The 16714-nt window shown below is 50.8% G+C and overlaps 2 protein-coding genes across 2 annotated transcripts in view; one reads left to right on the top strand and one right to left on the bottom strand.

Moving 5' to 3' along the window:
- LRBA (LPS responsive beige-like anchor protein) overlaps positions 1–16714 on the top strand; it is a 416862-nt gene that overhangs the window by 224988 nt on the left and 175160 nt on the right. Inside the window, exons 38-39 of the mRNA XM_082315661.1 lie at positions 1695–1841; positions 4493–4629. Coding sequence (XP_082171787.1) covers positions 1695–1841; positions 4493–4629 — 284 coding nt within the window. The remainder of the gene's footprint in view (positions 1–1694; positions 1842–4492; positions 4630–16714) is intronic.
- On the bottom strand, positions 8421–9500 carry MAB21L2 (mab-21 like 2; the record flags this gene model as incomplete). The annotated part of the gene is made up of 1 exon (XM_082315545.1): positions 8421–9500. The coding sequence occupies one exon, from the start codon at positions 9498–9500 to the stop codon at positions 8421–8423; it is 1080 nt and encodes a 359-aa protein (XP_082171671.1).

The following is a 16714-nucleotide window of genomic DNA, read 5'->3' as shown; positions in this document are numbered from 1 at the left end:
ACACTGCTGTTTTTTGGCTTTTACCACAGCAAGTGGTAACTTAGGCGCAGAGCGAGCAATGGCCTCCTTTTTTTTTTTTCTTTTCCCCCCCTTCTTTTCCCCCCCTTCTTTTCCCCCCCTTCTTTCCCCCCCTTCTTTTTCCCCCCCTTCTTTTTTCCCCTTTCCCCCCCTTTCTTTTTCCCTTTTTTCTTTTTTCATTCCTTTTTCCTCCCTTCTTCCTTTTTCCTCCCTTCTTCCTTTTTCCTCCCTTCTTCCTTTTTCCTCCCTTCTTCCTTTTTCCTCCCTTCTTCCTTTTTCCTCCCTTCTTCCTTTTTCCTCCCTTTTTTTCTCCCCCCCCCCCCTTTTTTTTTTTTCCTCCGCCGCTGCAGTTTTGACCTTGTAATTTTCAATAAAATAGCTTTCGGCCTAGCGGTGCGGAGACGAGACGAGGAACGCTCCCGGGTAGCACTGGCGCTCCCCGGGCCAGCGCCGGGCTCCCCTGCGGCGGCGGCGGCGGCAGCGGGAGCGGGGCGGCCCGGGGCGGCCCTGCCCAGGCACGGCCGCGGCACGTTTGCCTGCCCGGTTACCGTGAACGGTGCGCTCCCGTTACAGCGAGCTTTCTGTTTACATCTCTTCCACTCGGAAAATCCCGCTGTGAGCCCAGAGCTGTCCCTGGGCAGGCGGGGGTTCCCTGCCGCCGTGCCTCTTGGAAGCAGGTGCACGCTGCGCTCTGCCTCCCGCCCCCATCGTGCGGCTGATGCCCCCGCCATCGCCCACGCCTGTCAGGGGGGCGTCTGCTTTCTGCCCCACGAAATCCACGTCTCGCGACCGGCCGATCGCGTCGCGACCGGCAGCGGCAGGGCCCCGGGGCTGCAGCTCCGGCGCTGCGGGAGGCCGCCCCGCCGCCGTCCCCGCTCCCGGGGAGCTCGGCCCGCCCCCAGGGCCTTCCCCCCGCCCGGGCCGCCGCTGCCCCGCGCCGCGGCAGCCCCCGCCTGCCGCCCCGGGCCGCGCCGAGCCGTGGCCGGGCGCAGCGTGCCGCGCTCGGGCCGCCGTGCAGGCGAGCCCCCGGGCCGGCCCCCTCCCCGCCCGCCTCCCCTGCCCCGTTTCCCCAGCTGCCGCGCGATCGCCGGGCCGAGGCCGGCCGCCCTCCGCCTGTTGCGCTGCCCCCGCTGCCGTCCCGGCGCGGCGGCGGCCCCCGGGCGGCTGCCGCCGGGCACCGTCCTGCCGCCGCGGGCCCGCCGGGGCCTCCCCCGCCTTCCCTCTCCGGGGTGTGCGCGGTTTCGGCGCGGCGGCGGTCCCCTGCCCGGCGGGGAAACTGTCTGCTTGCTGCTGCTGCCGCCAGGGCAAAGCGGTGCTTGAACCCTGGGTTGGAGCGTCGGGTTAACACGGCGGGCACTCGGGACCTGCTTCCAGCGGGAGAACTCAACTTCGGAAGGAGGGCTGGAGGGGAAGAGAGCCTGTTGTAGCCTTTCCCCCTCTGCTATAAAATCTTGAAGGAGAGTTAAACGCTGCAGAGAGCTCTGGGTAATTTTGAGCAGGCTTAATAGGATTAAAACTAGATATGTCCTAACATTAGAGGATTAAGACAGGTACTTCCCACAGCTAGTCCTAAACAGTTTTCTTTCTGAACTTTCGTTTAAAACAAACCTTACACTTCTTTGTCACTGTTGCCTCTGAGACCTGACAGACAGCAATGTGTCCCTCTTTCATTTCAGCTCCTGATGAGGATATTCTTGTTAAAGGAAAACAGTCCATCAAGAGTCAAGTTTTAGGAAATCAAAACTCGGAAAGTGAGATTCTCTTGGAAGGTGACGACGATATCATGTCATTCATGGAGGAAAGAGAAGTGGAGAACTTAACGGGTAACTTCAGCTATCTAATTTTCTCCTCAGCTTCTTTACTATTAAAGTTCTGATCTCCCCTGCTCTGCGGTGAATCATGTTTTGGGATACACACTGATAAATTGTTCCTTCCCATAATTGGGCCATTAAGATTGTTTTCTGTGGACCTCAGATGCTGAGGGTTTACTTGAGGAGAGTTGTGTGTTTTCTTTCTCTGGCTTTAATAACCTTCATGCTTCCACAGTAGATGTCTGTATTCTAGGAAACCTTCCTCAGAGAAAGTAGCTCTGCCTTGAAAAGGGCTTCCTTTCTTTGTTTTTGACCGCGTTCCACTCCTCAGATCATTAGACCTAGTGGACATTTAGGCAAGTTGTCTGTAATTAAAGGCTTCGGAGAGCTTTAATTTTTTTCCCGAGTTTATAAAATTGAACGTACTGGTTATTTACTTGGGTTTCGAGGATCTGTACACTCACTGGATTTAACTCCTTTAAACCCTCGATCACTCCCCCATTGAAGTCCCTTCTCCACAGACCATAGTCCTATTAGACTTCACTTCTTTTTTTCTGAAAAAGAAATAGTACTTCAGATCTTTGAACTTAATTAATTTTACTCAGTCGCATGCAGCCTTTGCTGATGTCGCAATCTGAGTGGGGTGGGTCCACGTCTGTACAGTTCAAAATGTAAAAACAGAGGAACCTCCTCGGTTGAGGGACTGGGAGTTATAGAGAGTCTCCATTGTTGTTTGAGGAACGTGGTTTTACAGGGAAAATGCAAACTTATCCGTGGTGTTCTGCTTTCTCAACTGGTATCCCATGTACATTTACTTTAGGGAAAAATGTCATTTCTTGCATAATTCTGGTTCCCTGAGAAGGTAGTAGTATAATCTTACATTGATATGTACCATGCATATAACAATTCAGTGGAATTACTGGAAGTGATTATTTATTGACAGTTTCCTTATCCCCGAACTGCATTCCACTCTCTCTATTTTTTTTTTTTAAAAAAGCAAAGTTAAAAATGCAGCATAATGAAAAAAGACAAGCTGCGTAGGAAGAGTGAAGTAAAATTAAGTAACGGGAGAATAATGCAATGGCATTTTCTATATGTGAATCTTTTTTTCCTTTTCTAGCACGAGCTTCCTTCTCAACAGCCTTCTCCGTCTTTCCTTCTCTTTTATTATTCATTCACTGGTTCGAGTAATACATTCATACTGTAATAGAGGTGAAAGGGGAGTTTAATTATATAATCTTGACAATGGCAATAGGATTAAGAAGTAATCCTCACTAATAAAGTGGTGTGGGTTAGAAATGAAGTGGAAATTGTCAGGGGTCTTCTACAGGACCTGGACTGCCCCAGCTTCTGCAGCTGTCTGCTTGCCCTGTAATTGAATGTCTGCGAGTGATTGAAAAAATGTTATTTCTCCTCTGGATTACATGCTAATGTACAGAGGGCAAAGGGAGACAGCAAAAGAACACATAGCTGCTTATTTCATCCATTTGTGGGGGTGAGCTTTGGGAAATCATGGCAGTTCCGCAGCTATCTCATGCCCATCTGCAAACACAATGTATTTGTACGCTGGGAATAGAGGGCAAAGCTGCTCTGATCTCAGCAGAGCATCTCTTCTTTTGTCCTAGTGGCACACATTGAGATTGATGCGAGATTAAGGACCATCACCCTCCTAACAATCGATGGAAATGACAATTCATCTGAATTTTTTGTCAGTTATTCTCACGTTGATTACCTGAACGTGTGTACCTCATTTATAGATGCTTTATTAAAACAAAACTGTCTATGTCACTTTCATATCTTCCACTGTTTTACAAAAGTCAGCTAATACTACAGCCAAGTAACTTCATTTCCTTACCTCTTAATCAGCTGGATGACAAACCTAACCTGTTTTCTCTCTGTACGCGTTAGTTTATATAATAGGTTCTGCATTGTCAGATCTATGCTGAACCTATTGTTTTCAGTAGTAGTCTGATTTGTCCCTGTGATAAGCCCTGCGGAGATGTGATTATTCCAATAAAAATTCATTCAGTTGGAAACCAACCCTCCAGCTGTTTACTCCCACAGTCCCCGAGCTACACTAACACTGTATGGAATCCTTGAACAATATTTAACGTGGAATCAAAAGCATCTTTAAAACATTTTACTTTAGGCTCTATAACATTGTGTAACCTTAACAATAGATTTCTAGCATCCATGAGGGAACACTTTACAGTTGTACAACTTTGAGCCTTGACTGCCCTGTTCATCTTTGTGGAAAGCTATCGAAACCCTCCAGTACCTAAAGAACACATCTGACAGTAAGATTGCAAGTGCTTATGTGTGCACTCTCTCTGTTGCATATAACAAAAGGTATGCAACTCCCGAAGTTTCTCGAAAAGAAAATGCGTCCGAGTGAAAACTATATACTGCCACGCTAAAGCCAGCTCTGGCACGTATAACGTATGCATCAGCTTGCAATTGTAGCTGCTTCGGCGTTCGGCAGCACAGAGACACTGTAAATCTATTACATATGTTCTTTTCCGGGATAAAAAGAGTTTTGCTTTTTAAGGAAGAGCTATGCTCTTCGCCTTATTTATTTTAACGTTCTAGGCTTGAAAAGCAAATAACTTGCACTCGCGCTCTTTTCCATTTTGAGTATTGTTGGTGTTTTCACTCTTTGGCAGGTCCAGTTGCCCTAAGCACACCAGCTCAGCTTGTGGCACCCTCAGTGGTAGTGAAAGGCACTCTTTCCATCACTCTTTCTGAGCTCTACTTTGAGGTGGATGAAGAAGATCCCAGTTTTAAGAAAATCGACCCGAAGGTAAGAGATCATTGACCCTGAGCTCTGAGAGATGATGACAAATTACCCAAGACCTTTAATTCTTCATTTGACTTCCTTTACCTCTATTGGTCGGCAGTGTTCCTGTTTTAGTAAGTTTGTGACCGACCATATATGTTACTGAACTTCACGTAGGTGACACCTCCTTTCCTTCTCCTTTTTCTCCCCCTCCCACAATTCGACCCTACTTGAATGTTAATTAGCTTGCTGCGAATAAAGCTCCGGGGAGGCATCTTAAATAAAGACATCTTGAATCACAGGCCTGTGTGAATACTGGAAAGTGCAACGAGGCTTTTAGCCCAAATGCTTTGTTTTACTTTCCTTTTTTATATAACGCCAGTGTAACATAGCGCTAAACTTCCTGCACTCCTAAGTCTTCAGTGCTTCTGTATCGTATTATTCTCTAACAGATTTTACAGGGCCTGTTATTATTTATTGTGCCTAAGCAGAAAAAGTAATTGCCCTCTTAAAATACGTTTCTGAACTGACTTGCTAATTTCCACAAACTTTATTTGCTCCGAGTTACTTGATTACTAGCATTTTGTTTAAAATCAGTAGCCTTCAGTAAAAACACTCGCAGTATATTGTGCGAGTAGCTTGATAAGGTTGCACGTGAATGTTTTCTACAGAATTACAGCAACATTTCAAAAGCATGACATGATTGGTAAATATTCTCTGTCAATTTAAGCACAGGGATGGCTCTTGGTTTTTTAAATATCTGCTTTATATTAAACAGGGTAATAATTTCTTTGTGAAGGGGAAAAAAGTCACTGGAAGAAGTAGTGGTTTTCTGCTCGTCTGTAGAGAATACCTTGTGTGTTAAGCGCCAGTTCAGTTCTTTGTTCCTATTGAGTAAATTGCTGCTGTCTGTATTAAAAATGGCATCGGTGGGTCTGAAAGCAGGGATTATCATATCCTACCAAGGAATAAATTTATTTTGAAAAACAACACTCTCAGATTCTTCGAACTAGAATTTAATACAAGCAATTAACTAGAATTGTGATTTTTATGTGATACAATAAGTGAGATTTAACTTTTCTTTTGGTCCTGAACTATTTTTGAAATATTTTTTAAATGATTTCAAGTATGAGATAGCTCTTAAAATTTTGATATGCTTACTCTTTCCATGGTGTTTTTTTTTAAAGACATTTAATGGTAAAAAAGATACAAATATAAAATGTAAAGACTGTTTGCTATGTTACCATATTGCATTTTCCATCCAAAATGTTCTGCTTTGTATTGCATTAGCATGAGAAAAGTCTTACAGGTCTGCATTATTCTGCATTTTTGTTTTCCGTGGTTAGCACATAGGGCATTAGAGTACAGTTCCTAACTCTTACCGGTCCTGTTACGTCTTTTAGGGGGACACTGGCATACAACGTGTATTCAGCTTGCTTTCTTTTCTCCTGTTTTCGAGTATTTGGTAGTGGTTGTTTTCTTAGCTGTGAGTAGGCATTCTGGTTTGATTTAGCTGTATCTTTAATTCTGTATCTGAGAGATTTTGTTTGGGTTTATAAAAGGAGGAGTTGGTTACATGAAATACAGGCTACCCCTCTTACAGTCTACTTGCGATGCTACTTTAGCTGGAGGTCTTAGAAGAAAAAAAAAAGAAAGACCTTTTGTAATGTCTCTTGTGAGTGAGGGGGGGCTAAAAATCAAATCTATTTTTACTTTAAAAAACAAATGAGCTTACAAGGCAGCTTGCTTTCAAGCATGAACGCCTCCCTGCCCCACCCTCTGCTTAAGTTACTGTACCTTGATAGCGGTGACCAGAGCTGCTGTAGAAAATGTCCTTGGGAAAAAAAAATATAATCCTAATCGGCTGTAGCTCCGAAGGCCTGTTTAATTAATGAGGCTTCGTCTGTCTGATAAATTTAAGTTCCTTGTATATTTGTCTAAACTACTGAAAAGAAAACATTGTGACAAGCTCCTGCCGAAAAACCTGCCGCAGAGATAGCATCAGCAGCGATAAGATCAGAGTTTATGTACTCTTACGCCGGGCTGTTTTCAGAAGGAAAGGGGTAGCCCCGCGGGCTAAACCCGTTTGGCCAGGTGAGCCAGGATCGGCTCTCCGACGGCTCCGGGAGAAACCCGTGCAGCGCAGCCGGGCTTCACCGCCGGGGCCGGGGCCGGGGCCGGGGCCGGGGCCGGGGCCGGGGCCGGGGCTGGCGGCGGAGCGGCCCGGGGCCGGGGCCGCCCCCGCCCCGCCGCCGCCTTGCTGGAAGTTCATTTCCCAGGCTGCTGTCGGACGCGTTCATTTCGTTTTTAACTTAAAGACAAAAGCAGCTCGAATGTGAATGGCTCTTTCTTTCCGGATCCGTCCGCAAAGGAACGGAAGTAGTCCTTTGGGGCAAGATCTTCACATTTTTACTCCCCCCTCCCCCGAAAGGACGCGAAAACTTGCTCGAAACGCTGCCAGCCGGCTTTAAAATCTTTCGGGCGGCTGGAGCAGGTAACGCTAACGCTTTTAAAGCTCGGAAATGCGTTCCCGATAAAAATCCTGCCATTATTTCTAAGGCGTCCTGAGCAAACTTAAAGCGAAATCGGTACGGCACGAACTGCACGGAATGGGGTCGAGCTGAGCTTTGGGAGAGGGAGATCGGCGGGGAGCGGCCGATCCGCTCGTCGGGCTGCGCTGCGGTTTTACGCTGTACTTAAAAATCCGGGGAAAACAAATGTTTGTTTAAAAAAATATCGACCGCTTGCTCTAAAGGGCATTAATTATTCAGGGTAGATCTATACTTCCTTCGTGTCAAAGTCAAATAGATAGCGCCTTCGCGCTGGGAAGCGACAGCAAATAGCGATGGATTTGTAAAACAAAATACAAGCGCTTGAGATTTACCGGGGGAAAAAAAAGAAAAAAAGGAAAGAAAACTATAAGGAAAAAAATAAAGGTGACGAGCGTAGGGTCGGAAACGGCGTGCTCTAACTCTGCCTAAATTCTGGCGAGCTGCTGTGCGACGCTCCATATATTCCCAAGATTTAGAAGGGAAGCTTAGAGTCACGGAGATGCGTTGTCACCGGCTGACCGACAGAACAGCTACGATTGTTTTCCTTAGATGCGCTATTTTTATAGAAACTAGAGGCAAGTTTAGGCAACGTCGATGGATAATATGCCAAGCTAAGGCTTCGGCTAGGTGTCGCGGTTAGACTATCTTTACATCTCGTGTTTCCGTTTCTTTTAAGAAACTGTTACTTCTGAGGTTGAGAGAGAATCTACTCGCCTGAATTTAAGAACCATTCACGAAAAGTCAGCGTAAAGTTAAAGTAATATTTTTATTACTATTTGCAACAAGTCAGTTGTGGGGCACATAATCTGACCTTGGCACCGAAATACATTTAACATCAGTAAAACTTTTTTAAAGGGGGATTTGTACATATAGTTAAATAATTTTTCACTTGGTGACAACATTCAGGCAAACAAGAGAGAATAAGAAAAGGGCTATACATGGATCGGAAAAGGTACCTTTCGGGTTTCGTTTTGAGGTTGCGCGAGTCCGATTGCTTCTCTTTGCGTGACTTTTTACAAATTCACATTGGAGGGCAGGAGGAGAGGCTCTTCCCTTCTTCCCGGCGAGGCGGTGCCAGTTCATCCGCCGGCAAGCCCGTCGGCAAGCCTTCGGGGGCCGAGCCGCAGGGGGGGCGGCGGGGCCGCCTGTCTCTCGCCGCCTCTCCCCGTCGTCGCCGGCGTTAAATAAAAAGTTTTTAGGCGCTGCTGTTGTTGCTTACGGAGGGGCGCGTTTCGTGCGCGGGGGGGGGGGCGGGTGTTAACCCTATAGCTTGTCGAGGCTTTTGGGATTGGTGAGGATTTCCCTGGCTAGCCTCCAGGTCTGTTTGGCAGCGCTCTCCAGGGCCGAGTGGGGTTTGCCCTGAAAGAGGTCTAGGTTGGGCAGGAAGTAGTGGGGGCAGCGCCGGCACTGCAGGCAGGAGATGAGCTGCAGGAGGATGCCGTTCAGCCGGTCGCCCAGGCACGCCTCGTCCCAGTCGGTCTCCCGCGGGTGCTTCTCGCACTCGTACAGCAGCAGCGTCTTCATGTGGTAGTTGTTGAGGGGCTGGCCGGGCAGCTCCAGGTGCCGGTCGCGCAGCGTCTTCAGCACCGAGAGGCACTTGTTCCTGCAGCCGCCCATCAGCAGCCGGTTCTCGGCCTCGCCGAACTGCAGCACCCAGGCGTCGCTCTCGGCCGAGCTCTGCTTGCCCGTCAGCGAGTAGCACTCCTTGGAGAGCAGGTTGAAGCCCTCCGCCTTCACCTCCGCCACCCGGTTGGGGCCGGGCCAGGGGATGTGGGGCATGGGCCACTGCGCCGCGCTGCGGGGCCAGATCCCGGTGCACTTGAAGGCGGGCGTGATCTGCACCACGTACCGCTCCCGGATGCGGAGCTTCACCTCGCTCGTGTCCGCGATCATCTTCACCACGTCCCGGTAGCTGCACTTGTCCACGGCCTGGGCCACCAGCGTCTGGAAGCGGGAGCGGATCTTGCGGGCGGACAGGTAGCCCGAGGCGGTGATGAACTCCACCCAGAGGGACATGCTGCGCTTGCGGCCGTCGCTCAGCTTCAGCACGGCGCAGCCCGGCAGGGAGCCGTCGTCCACGAAGTTGAAGACGCCCATCTGGTTGAGGTAGAGCACCACCTCGAACTCGGTGGGCGAGATCACCTCCAGCCCCTCGTAGCGGGCGTCGATCTCGCTCAGGGAGCTGATGAAGCGCGGCTCCTGCACCTCCACCTCCTTCAGCACGTCCGACACGACCTTGCACACCTCCCGGATGGTCTTGGCGATGGCCGCCTTGCGGGCCTGGCAGCGCTCCGTGTAGTATTTGTTGAGCTGGTAGACCAGCTTGGCCTGCGCGGCGATCATGTTGGGGCACAGGTCCGGGCTGTACACCGGGCTCTCGCAGTACGTTGAGGGATCCAATGCTTTAGCGGTGGCTGCAGCTTTGCGGAGGGCACCGGCCAAATCGCAGACCCCCACCCCCTCCGGCAAGAAGGCGGCAGCGGCGCGCCAGTCAGAGCAATTAAAAAAATCGGGGAGGACGACGAAGCACAAAGGAGCGAAGCCCGGCGCTGCCCCGGCGAGGAGGAGGAGGAGGAGGAGTGCGAGCCGCCGGCGAGCGGGGCGGCGGCGGAGCCGGAGCCGGAGCCGGAGCGGCGGGCGGCCCCCGCGGGCTCCCGGAGCGCGAAGTTTTTGGGTGGCGGTGGGGGCAGGGAGGTCTGCGCTCCGGCGCCCACCCCCCCGCGCAGCGACAAAAACGCTGTTTCAGTAGTTCGTGGAAAAATAATAATAAAAAAAAAACCCAAACAAACTTCCCCAGGACTCGCAGAAGGTCCCCGCAGAAAAGCCGGTCGGCGGCGAAGTTTAAAACCGCACACGATAGGAGAGGAGGAGAAGAATGCGAGCAATGCCCAGAGCGGAAGAGTGAACTCTCTGTCTGTCTGTCTGTCTGCCTCTCTCTCTCTCTCTCTCTTTCAGTCCGTGGCACCGCCAGAGATGTGCATGAGTTTGGCTGCCGCTCTCAGACTGTCAGGGGGTGTTGCTGAGTTCCCTTTTCCTGCTGGAGGCGTTGGCTGAGCCCGGCTCTGTGGCTTTCTCTATCTTTACGCGCAGACGTGTGCACTTGGTCTGTGATCTCTCATTCCTGTCCTGCAGCTCTACACAGATTGTTTTGAGAGAGAGAGAGAGAGAGAGGTGGTTGGTTTTGGTTTGGTTGGTTTTTTTTTTTTTTTTTTCTTTGCACAGACTGTGTTTTATCCTGAGCGGGAGGAGGGCGTAGCTGCTGTGCCCGGGATGGCTTCTCCTCCCCCTCCCCACCCCTGGAAGTGCGCGCCGAGGCTCTCACTTTCTGCGCCTCTCCTCCTCCTCCTCCTCCTCCTCCGCCGTGCGCCCGTCTCTCCCCGGCCGCGCCGCCGGGCCCTGTAGTTTATGAATGGGGCCGGGGCGCGGGCGGGGGGCGGAGCCCCGCCTCCTACAATCGCCGCCGAGCTGTCAGCGGCGCGGCCAATCGCGGCGGGCGGCGGGCACGGCCGCCGCGGGGGCGCGCACACGCGCCCGCGCGCTCCCCCCGCCTCCTCCGCGGCGGCGGCGGCGGCGGGGCGGCCCGTCCGCTCCGCGCTGGGGCTGCCCGGCGGTGAAGCCGGGCCGGGGGGGCGGCGAGCGGGGCGCTGGGGGCGTCCTGCGGCCCGGCGCGGGGTGGGGGGAAAAAACTGCAACTTCGCCGCGGCGGGCGGGCGAAGGGCGCGGGGAGCCGGCGGCAGTGGCGGTGCGCGGAGGGAAGGGGGGAGAGGCGTGCCGCTGCCTCACCGCAGGCATAAATCTCCTTTCGCGAACGCCGGGCTGCAGCAGTGAAAGTGAGACCGTCACCGGAGCAGAATGCACACCTTGTTTTACGGCCCTCAGTCAGTGCCGTAGGCACGTTAATTTAGATAAATCTCGTGCCATAAAGTTCTGCTCATCCTCCTAAAGCGTAGGATTGAGTTATTCGAAAAGGAAACGATATTTTATGCGAGTTTGTATTAATACGAGTATTGAACGATTTGGAGATAAAACTGTAGGTGCGTTCCGTCTGACGGTTCTCGCCCCCGCCGCCGTAGCCCCCGCCCGTACCTGCTGCAGAACCGCCAGAAGCGTTTCTCCCGCGGAAACTTGGGCTGGCGGGAGGGCGACCGCCGGGCTGCGAGTTTCGGCAGCGGCTTCGCCCTCCCCTGGGCCGTGCAGCCCCGCAGCGGGCACCGGCGGCCGTACCGAGGGCGCCGGGGCTGCCGAGCACCGGCCGAGCCCGCCGCAGCCGCGGGTCCCTGCTGGGCGGGGGCGGCTCCGGCCCCGGCTCCGGCCGCCGCGGCAGGGGCCGCTCAGGCGCGATGCGCTCCTCCTTGCGGAGCCTCGGTCGAGCCGGCTCGCAGCGGCTGGGCTCGGCTTCTTCTTCCTGCCTGCTTTCGCTGCAGCTGGCTGATTTTAATAAAGAAAATATCGCCGTCTGTTTTCCGTGTGCATTTAAATTAGAAACATGTCTTGTGCCGACCGTACCGCTGCGCGCTGGACGAAGTAAGTACGGACGTGCCCGGCGCCGGGGCTGGCGGGGCTCCCTTCTCCCCGAGGAGCGGCTCGGCTCGTTGTTTCCCCCGGTGCCGCCGGGGCAGCGGGCGCCCGGGGGTGGGTGGGGGCACCCTGCCTCCGCCGACGCTCGGCGGGCCGCCGTGCCCGCTGCTCGGCCGTGTCAGGTGTCCCCGCCGGGCCCGGCCCCGGCCCCGCCAGCAGGGAGACGAGCCCCGGGAAGGCTCCGAGGAGGGCGGCTTCAAAGGGGTAGGGGAGAGGGGCCAGGCTGCGACGAGGGGAGAACCGCTGCTCCCCCGGTCTCTGGGCGTCCCGGGGATGCGCGGGCTGGAGCCGGGCTCTCCGCCCCGGGGCCCGGGTAGGTGCCCGCGGACCTGCCCGCTCGCCGGGGCCACGGTCGGACCCGCTGGCGGCGGTCAGAGGCCCCTTCGGAGCCACCCGTCCGGGCCGGGCGCGGGGAGCGGGCGGCAGCACCGGGCGGGCATCGTGCTGCTTCGCCGGCGCGGAGCGTGGCGTCGGGGCTCGGCTGCCCGGCGGAGCTGCGAGGGTCCTGCGCCCCGGCTCCGGGCGCCCTCCGGCGAGCGGGGGAGTGAGCCAGGGCGAGGGGACCCCCTCACACGCCCCGCCGAAGCTCCCGGCGGCCGGGGCGGAGCGGGGCGTGCTCGCAGCCGGGCTGGCGCTTCTCCCCGCTCCGGCGGGGGGTCCTCACATCGACCCTCCGAGCGGCGGCGGGCGGGGAGGGCTCCGCGGGGTTTCGCTTGCAGCAGGCAGCGGGCGGCCCGGGGGTTTCCCGCGTCCGGGGCGCGGAGGAGACGCCGGAGCCGTCAGGCGGCCCGGGCAAGGGTGGGGGGACGCGCTTTCGTGTTTTCAGGGTGACAGCAGAAGGAGCGGACGATTCCTCTCCCACCCCCCCGGTAAGGTGACTAATGATGAAGCGTTACTAGTGTTCAGATTTAAAACAATTCATTACCAATTTTCCTGTCTGAGGTTGAAGCTCTAGTAAATAATAAATCAGCTAAACAAAAGCCGACTTTAATTTATTGCCCCAGCGCTAATTAGAAACATCATTTGAGCAATAAACTTAAACACTTCCAGCAAATGATGCACGTGAAACCCTTCTCTCCTGTGTCTGGGCGTTTGTGGCCGCAGTGCATTAAGACCAGCTTCATCTGTGGCGGAATTTGCCCTCGCCGGGATGAATAATTGAAGGGGGAACAGGATCCGGGGAGGCTATAATTGAAGAGCCCTTGTCACCTCTGCTTTTATGTATGTTAGTGTAGAAGTCCATCAGCAGCTCCTTGATGGCGTATAAAACGAAGCGGCAGCCCCTCCAGCAGCAGGAGATACTGTATTCCATTAAAAAGACCGTGTGCGTGTGTGTGCCGCAGAGAGGGAAACTCTCAGGGCTAAAAGCCACTTGAAGCCTGCAGACCGATTGATCTGTATTCTCTCGTTATAATCCGTCTCATCATACTTGAGTTAATGAGGCAGGGGCGGGGGTGATCTGATGGTCCTTGACAAATTCATTAGGGAGGCTGCGGGACATTTTATTTGACTGTTAAACATCGTGTTTGTTTGGTTTAAGCAGTGCCAACACCAGCACGCCGCTGCCTGCAGCAATAGCGTTTTGTTAGCCAGGGCTTCTGCAGAAGGGTCCGGGGCGGGGGCGGGGGGCGCCGGGCCCTTGGCCGCCGCCGCCCCCCCGCCCGCTGCCGCCGGGGCTCGGTGCGGTGCCGCCCCGGGCGCGCACCCGCGCTGCGGGCGGCGGTGTTTTCCTCACGCGGAGGGGGCGAAGTAGCGGCGAAGGGTTGCTACCAAACGTGCAAAGCCTTTTTTTTTTTCAAGAGAACGCTAGGTATTTGTATTAACCCTTAAAAATCAACAGCAGAAGAAGACTGGAAACCAACTCAGAGTTTTAGCAAGAAGCGCACAAGTCTCTTGTTGTGTTATGATGCAGCGTGCTCGCCTTTGCTTGCCTAACCAGCTTATCAAAGTGGCACACGTTACATATTCCAGAGCTTTTTGATTCTGAACGGTGTGTTTGAAAGTTTCTATATGCAAGGTGTAAGTTTCCGATGCAAGGTGTGATTTTTAAGGCGAATCAAAGTTTAATCGAATTGACTTGAGGCTGTTAAAGGATTTCTGCCAAATCTGCCCTTTTTCTCTCCCTCTCCCCTTGCTGAGAGGAGAGGGAAAAGTGAATGCAGGAACAGGTGCTCCCCAAAGGGATAAAAAGTATTTTTATTAATAGCGTATGAAATATGTATGTGTACGTATACGCTTTGTTCATGGCAGCTTTGTAGATGAGACCCAGCCAGCGTTCCATTATTTTCTAGTAGTTGGTTTCCTCTCTGTCCTTTCATTTAAGGGAAGCAGTTTTGCGAAAAACAGAATAATTAATCTGCTCGTGGAACCTAACATTGTAATATTTTTTTCCTGGCGATCCGTCTTCAAATATTCTCAGCTTTAAGTGCTCTGTACGACTCTGCTTCCATTTATAGCAGAACAGTATGGGAAAGGAGCTAGTGCCCTTTGCCTGTCATTTTCATACATTCCTGCACTGCTGATGGAGCTTGAACTGCTGCAGGGAATGTGTGGGTTTGAAAAGAAATGATTCGGTAATGCATGTTGCGTTTCTCCACAGCAAAACCGGGTTAATAGTTACAGTAAATGCTGCTGTGGGTTTGACAGATAAAATTCTGTTTACATTCAACAGTATACAGTGTGTACCTTTTCTTGAGAGTCACGGCTTGGCTTTACCATCTGCCAATCTGTTTAAGGATTGTGTTTATGAAGTTAGTTGATAGCGCACGCTGGAGGAGAAAAGATGGTTTCGTTTCTACACATGTCATTAATGCATCTCATCAGTTAAGAGCGTTGCATGAATCTTGTACTTTTTTCCCATGAAGACTGAATGGTACGGTAATTAAATCATTCATACATGTTTCTTAGTCTCCCCTAGCTTTCGTTTCTGCAGCGGGAAAGGGGAGGGTTCCAACTACTCCTTTAAGTACCTTATTTTTGCTTTCCTGTTCAGTCTTAAAATGTGAACATGTTCATATTTCGGTGTTTAACCGTGAGCAACCTGCAGCCGAAGGCTTTCTCTGATGCTTTGAATCTTGTGTTAAAGGCAGCTGCTTTTCTTTTCTCACGATGACCAGCGATGACTTCTTTTAGCTGTAAGATTGCTTTGGATACTAAGTACTGTTTTGTAAGATTGCCTTCAGTAAGTTGGCAATCGGGGAAAATCAGACACATGCACTAGAAAAGAACATTTCTCGTGTTTTTGTAGCATTTTCGTCTTGTTAAAACTTGTGGGCCTTTTGTTTTGTTTGGATACAGTTGGGGTGGGTGCATGCTATTTTATCCACTTATGTGTGTTGGCTGGTCTTTGTTTACAATAATTGATTAATTACATTAATAACATCAATTTTTAAAAGTATGAGAGCATGTAACGTGCCAGGATTTTGTCAACTTGGCCTCCAATTGAATGCAATAACACTTGCTTGAGAAAAACGTGAGGTGGGCTACAGAGATAATGTCTTGTCTGGTTCTTAAAAATGCTGTGGGGCTAAATCAGCACTTCTTTTAAAAATATGAAAATTACGAAGATATTCTAAGCCAAGTCAAAGTTCTGGAAATTAAAAAAAAATATATCCATTTGCAGGCGTTTGGCCGTAACTTTTCCTTTTATCAGTAGCTGTATAATGATTGCAATGTTTATTGTCTTAGATGTTCACATATCTGTGCATATGCGTAAATAATCATGCCAACAAACCCTAGCCTGCATGGTTTCATTGGTTAGATGATTATTTTAAAGATCAAAAACTTCATGTAGCTAGCCAAGCTGAAGCATATGTATAAGTTAACCTAGAATTCTCTAAACTATACCCTCTAAAAATGTCAGTGTCTAGCTCCAGCAGTGAAAGCTTCTCATTTATATGCTTACATTTTAAAAAGTACTTTCTCAAATGCCACATACAGCAATGTGAAATCCTCTGCTCCTCACCAGCCACTGTACGGGTTACAACCTTTCAGGGAGTTTCTATGAGTGCAGTTTATAAAGGGAAAGGGTGTCGTGGGAGGAGGGGATGGGGGGGGCTCAATCTTCTCAATAGCACTGGTGATCAGCATGGAATATATCGAGTCGCTCGCGCTCTTTCTCCTTTCTCCTCCCCGTATTTTAACATGATTATGTTTTGACTTTGGATCTGGTAGAAAAGGCACGCAATTTTTATTTAATTAAAAAAAAACAAAACAAAACAGAGTTTCCTGTTTGAACAGTCCTAATTGTTCCCTCATTCAAATATAATACAGTTTAAATGCACAGTTAGAGCCCTCTACTTTTCTGCATGTTATACTTCATAGTGTTAAATTTTTGTCCTTTGGAAGTACTTTGTTGACATAGAAGTAGTGTGTTCGTAGTTATAAAATCATTGCAGGGGTTTTGTTGCTGCTTCTAACGAGAGAGTCGAATCATAGCTATTCCTATTTTATATTTTGTTGTGCACATCTTATTTCAAAATAACTTCTTCATGATAATATGCTGCTCTCTTTTTAGTTTTCTTATGAATTGGGTAAAACCGGTGTGCAAAATAGTTCAAGGTACTGTCTCCCGTAGCTGGGGAAACTGTGTTGGCTCAAATCGTGTATAGAAGCCATCTGCATAGTTTAATTGAAATAATATTTGGTGATCTAAGGGATGGAAATTGTTCCTTTTCTTTAACCATCTGAAATAAAACTAGGATGTAAAACAGCTGTCTTGGCCTATGGAAATCAAGGTTCTGCCAGTCTGTTTCTTTTCTTCATTTTCTACTTCTATCTTCCTTTATTATCTTTGGATCCCAAGGAGTCTTTCTTATTTTCTAACTGGTTTTGTCTGCAACAAGGGGCTGGGTTGGTGGGTTTAAATAGACTTTGGATAGAGTGAAAAATCTTTGATCTATGGCTATGACTGCTTCCAAATGATTTGCTTGCTGGGACTGGACACTGTCCATGCCCTTTCACTTCACTATCAGATAGGC

Source organism: Platalea leucorodia (assembly GCF_965183815.1).
Source record: "Platalea leucorodia genome assembly, chromosome: 6".
Taxonomy (NCBI): domain Eukaryota; kingdom Metazoa; phylum Chordata; class Aves; order Pelecaniformes; family Threskiornithidae; genus Platalea; species Platalea leucorodia.
Note: the sequence above shows the minus strand (reverse complement) of the source record. Positions and strands in the feature narration are given on the sequence as shown.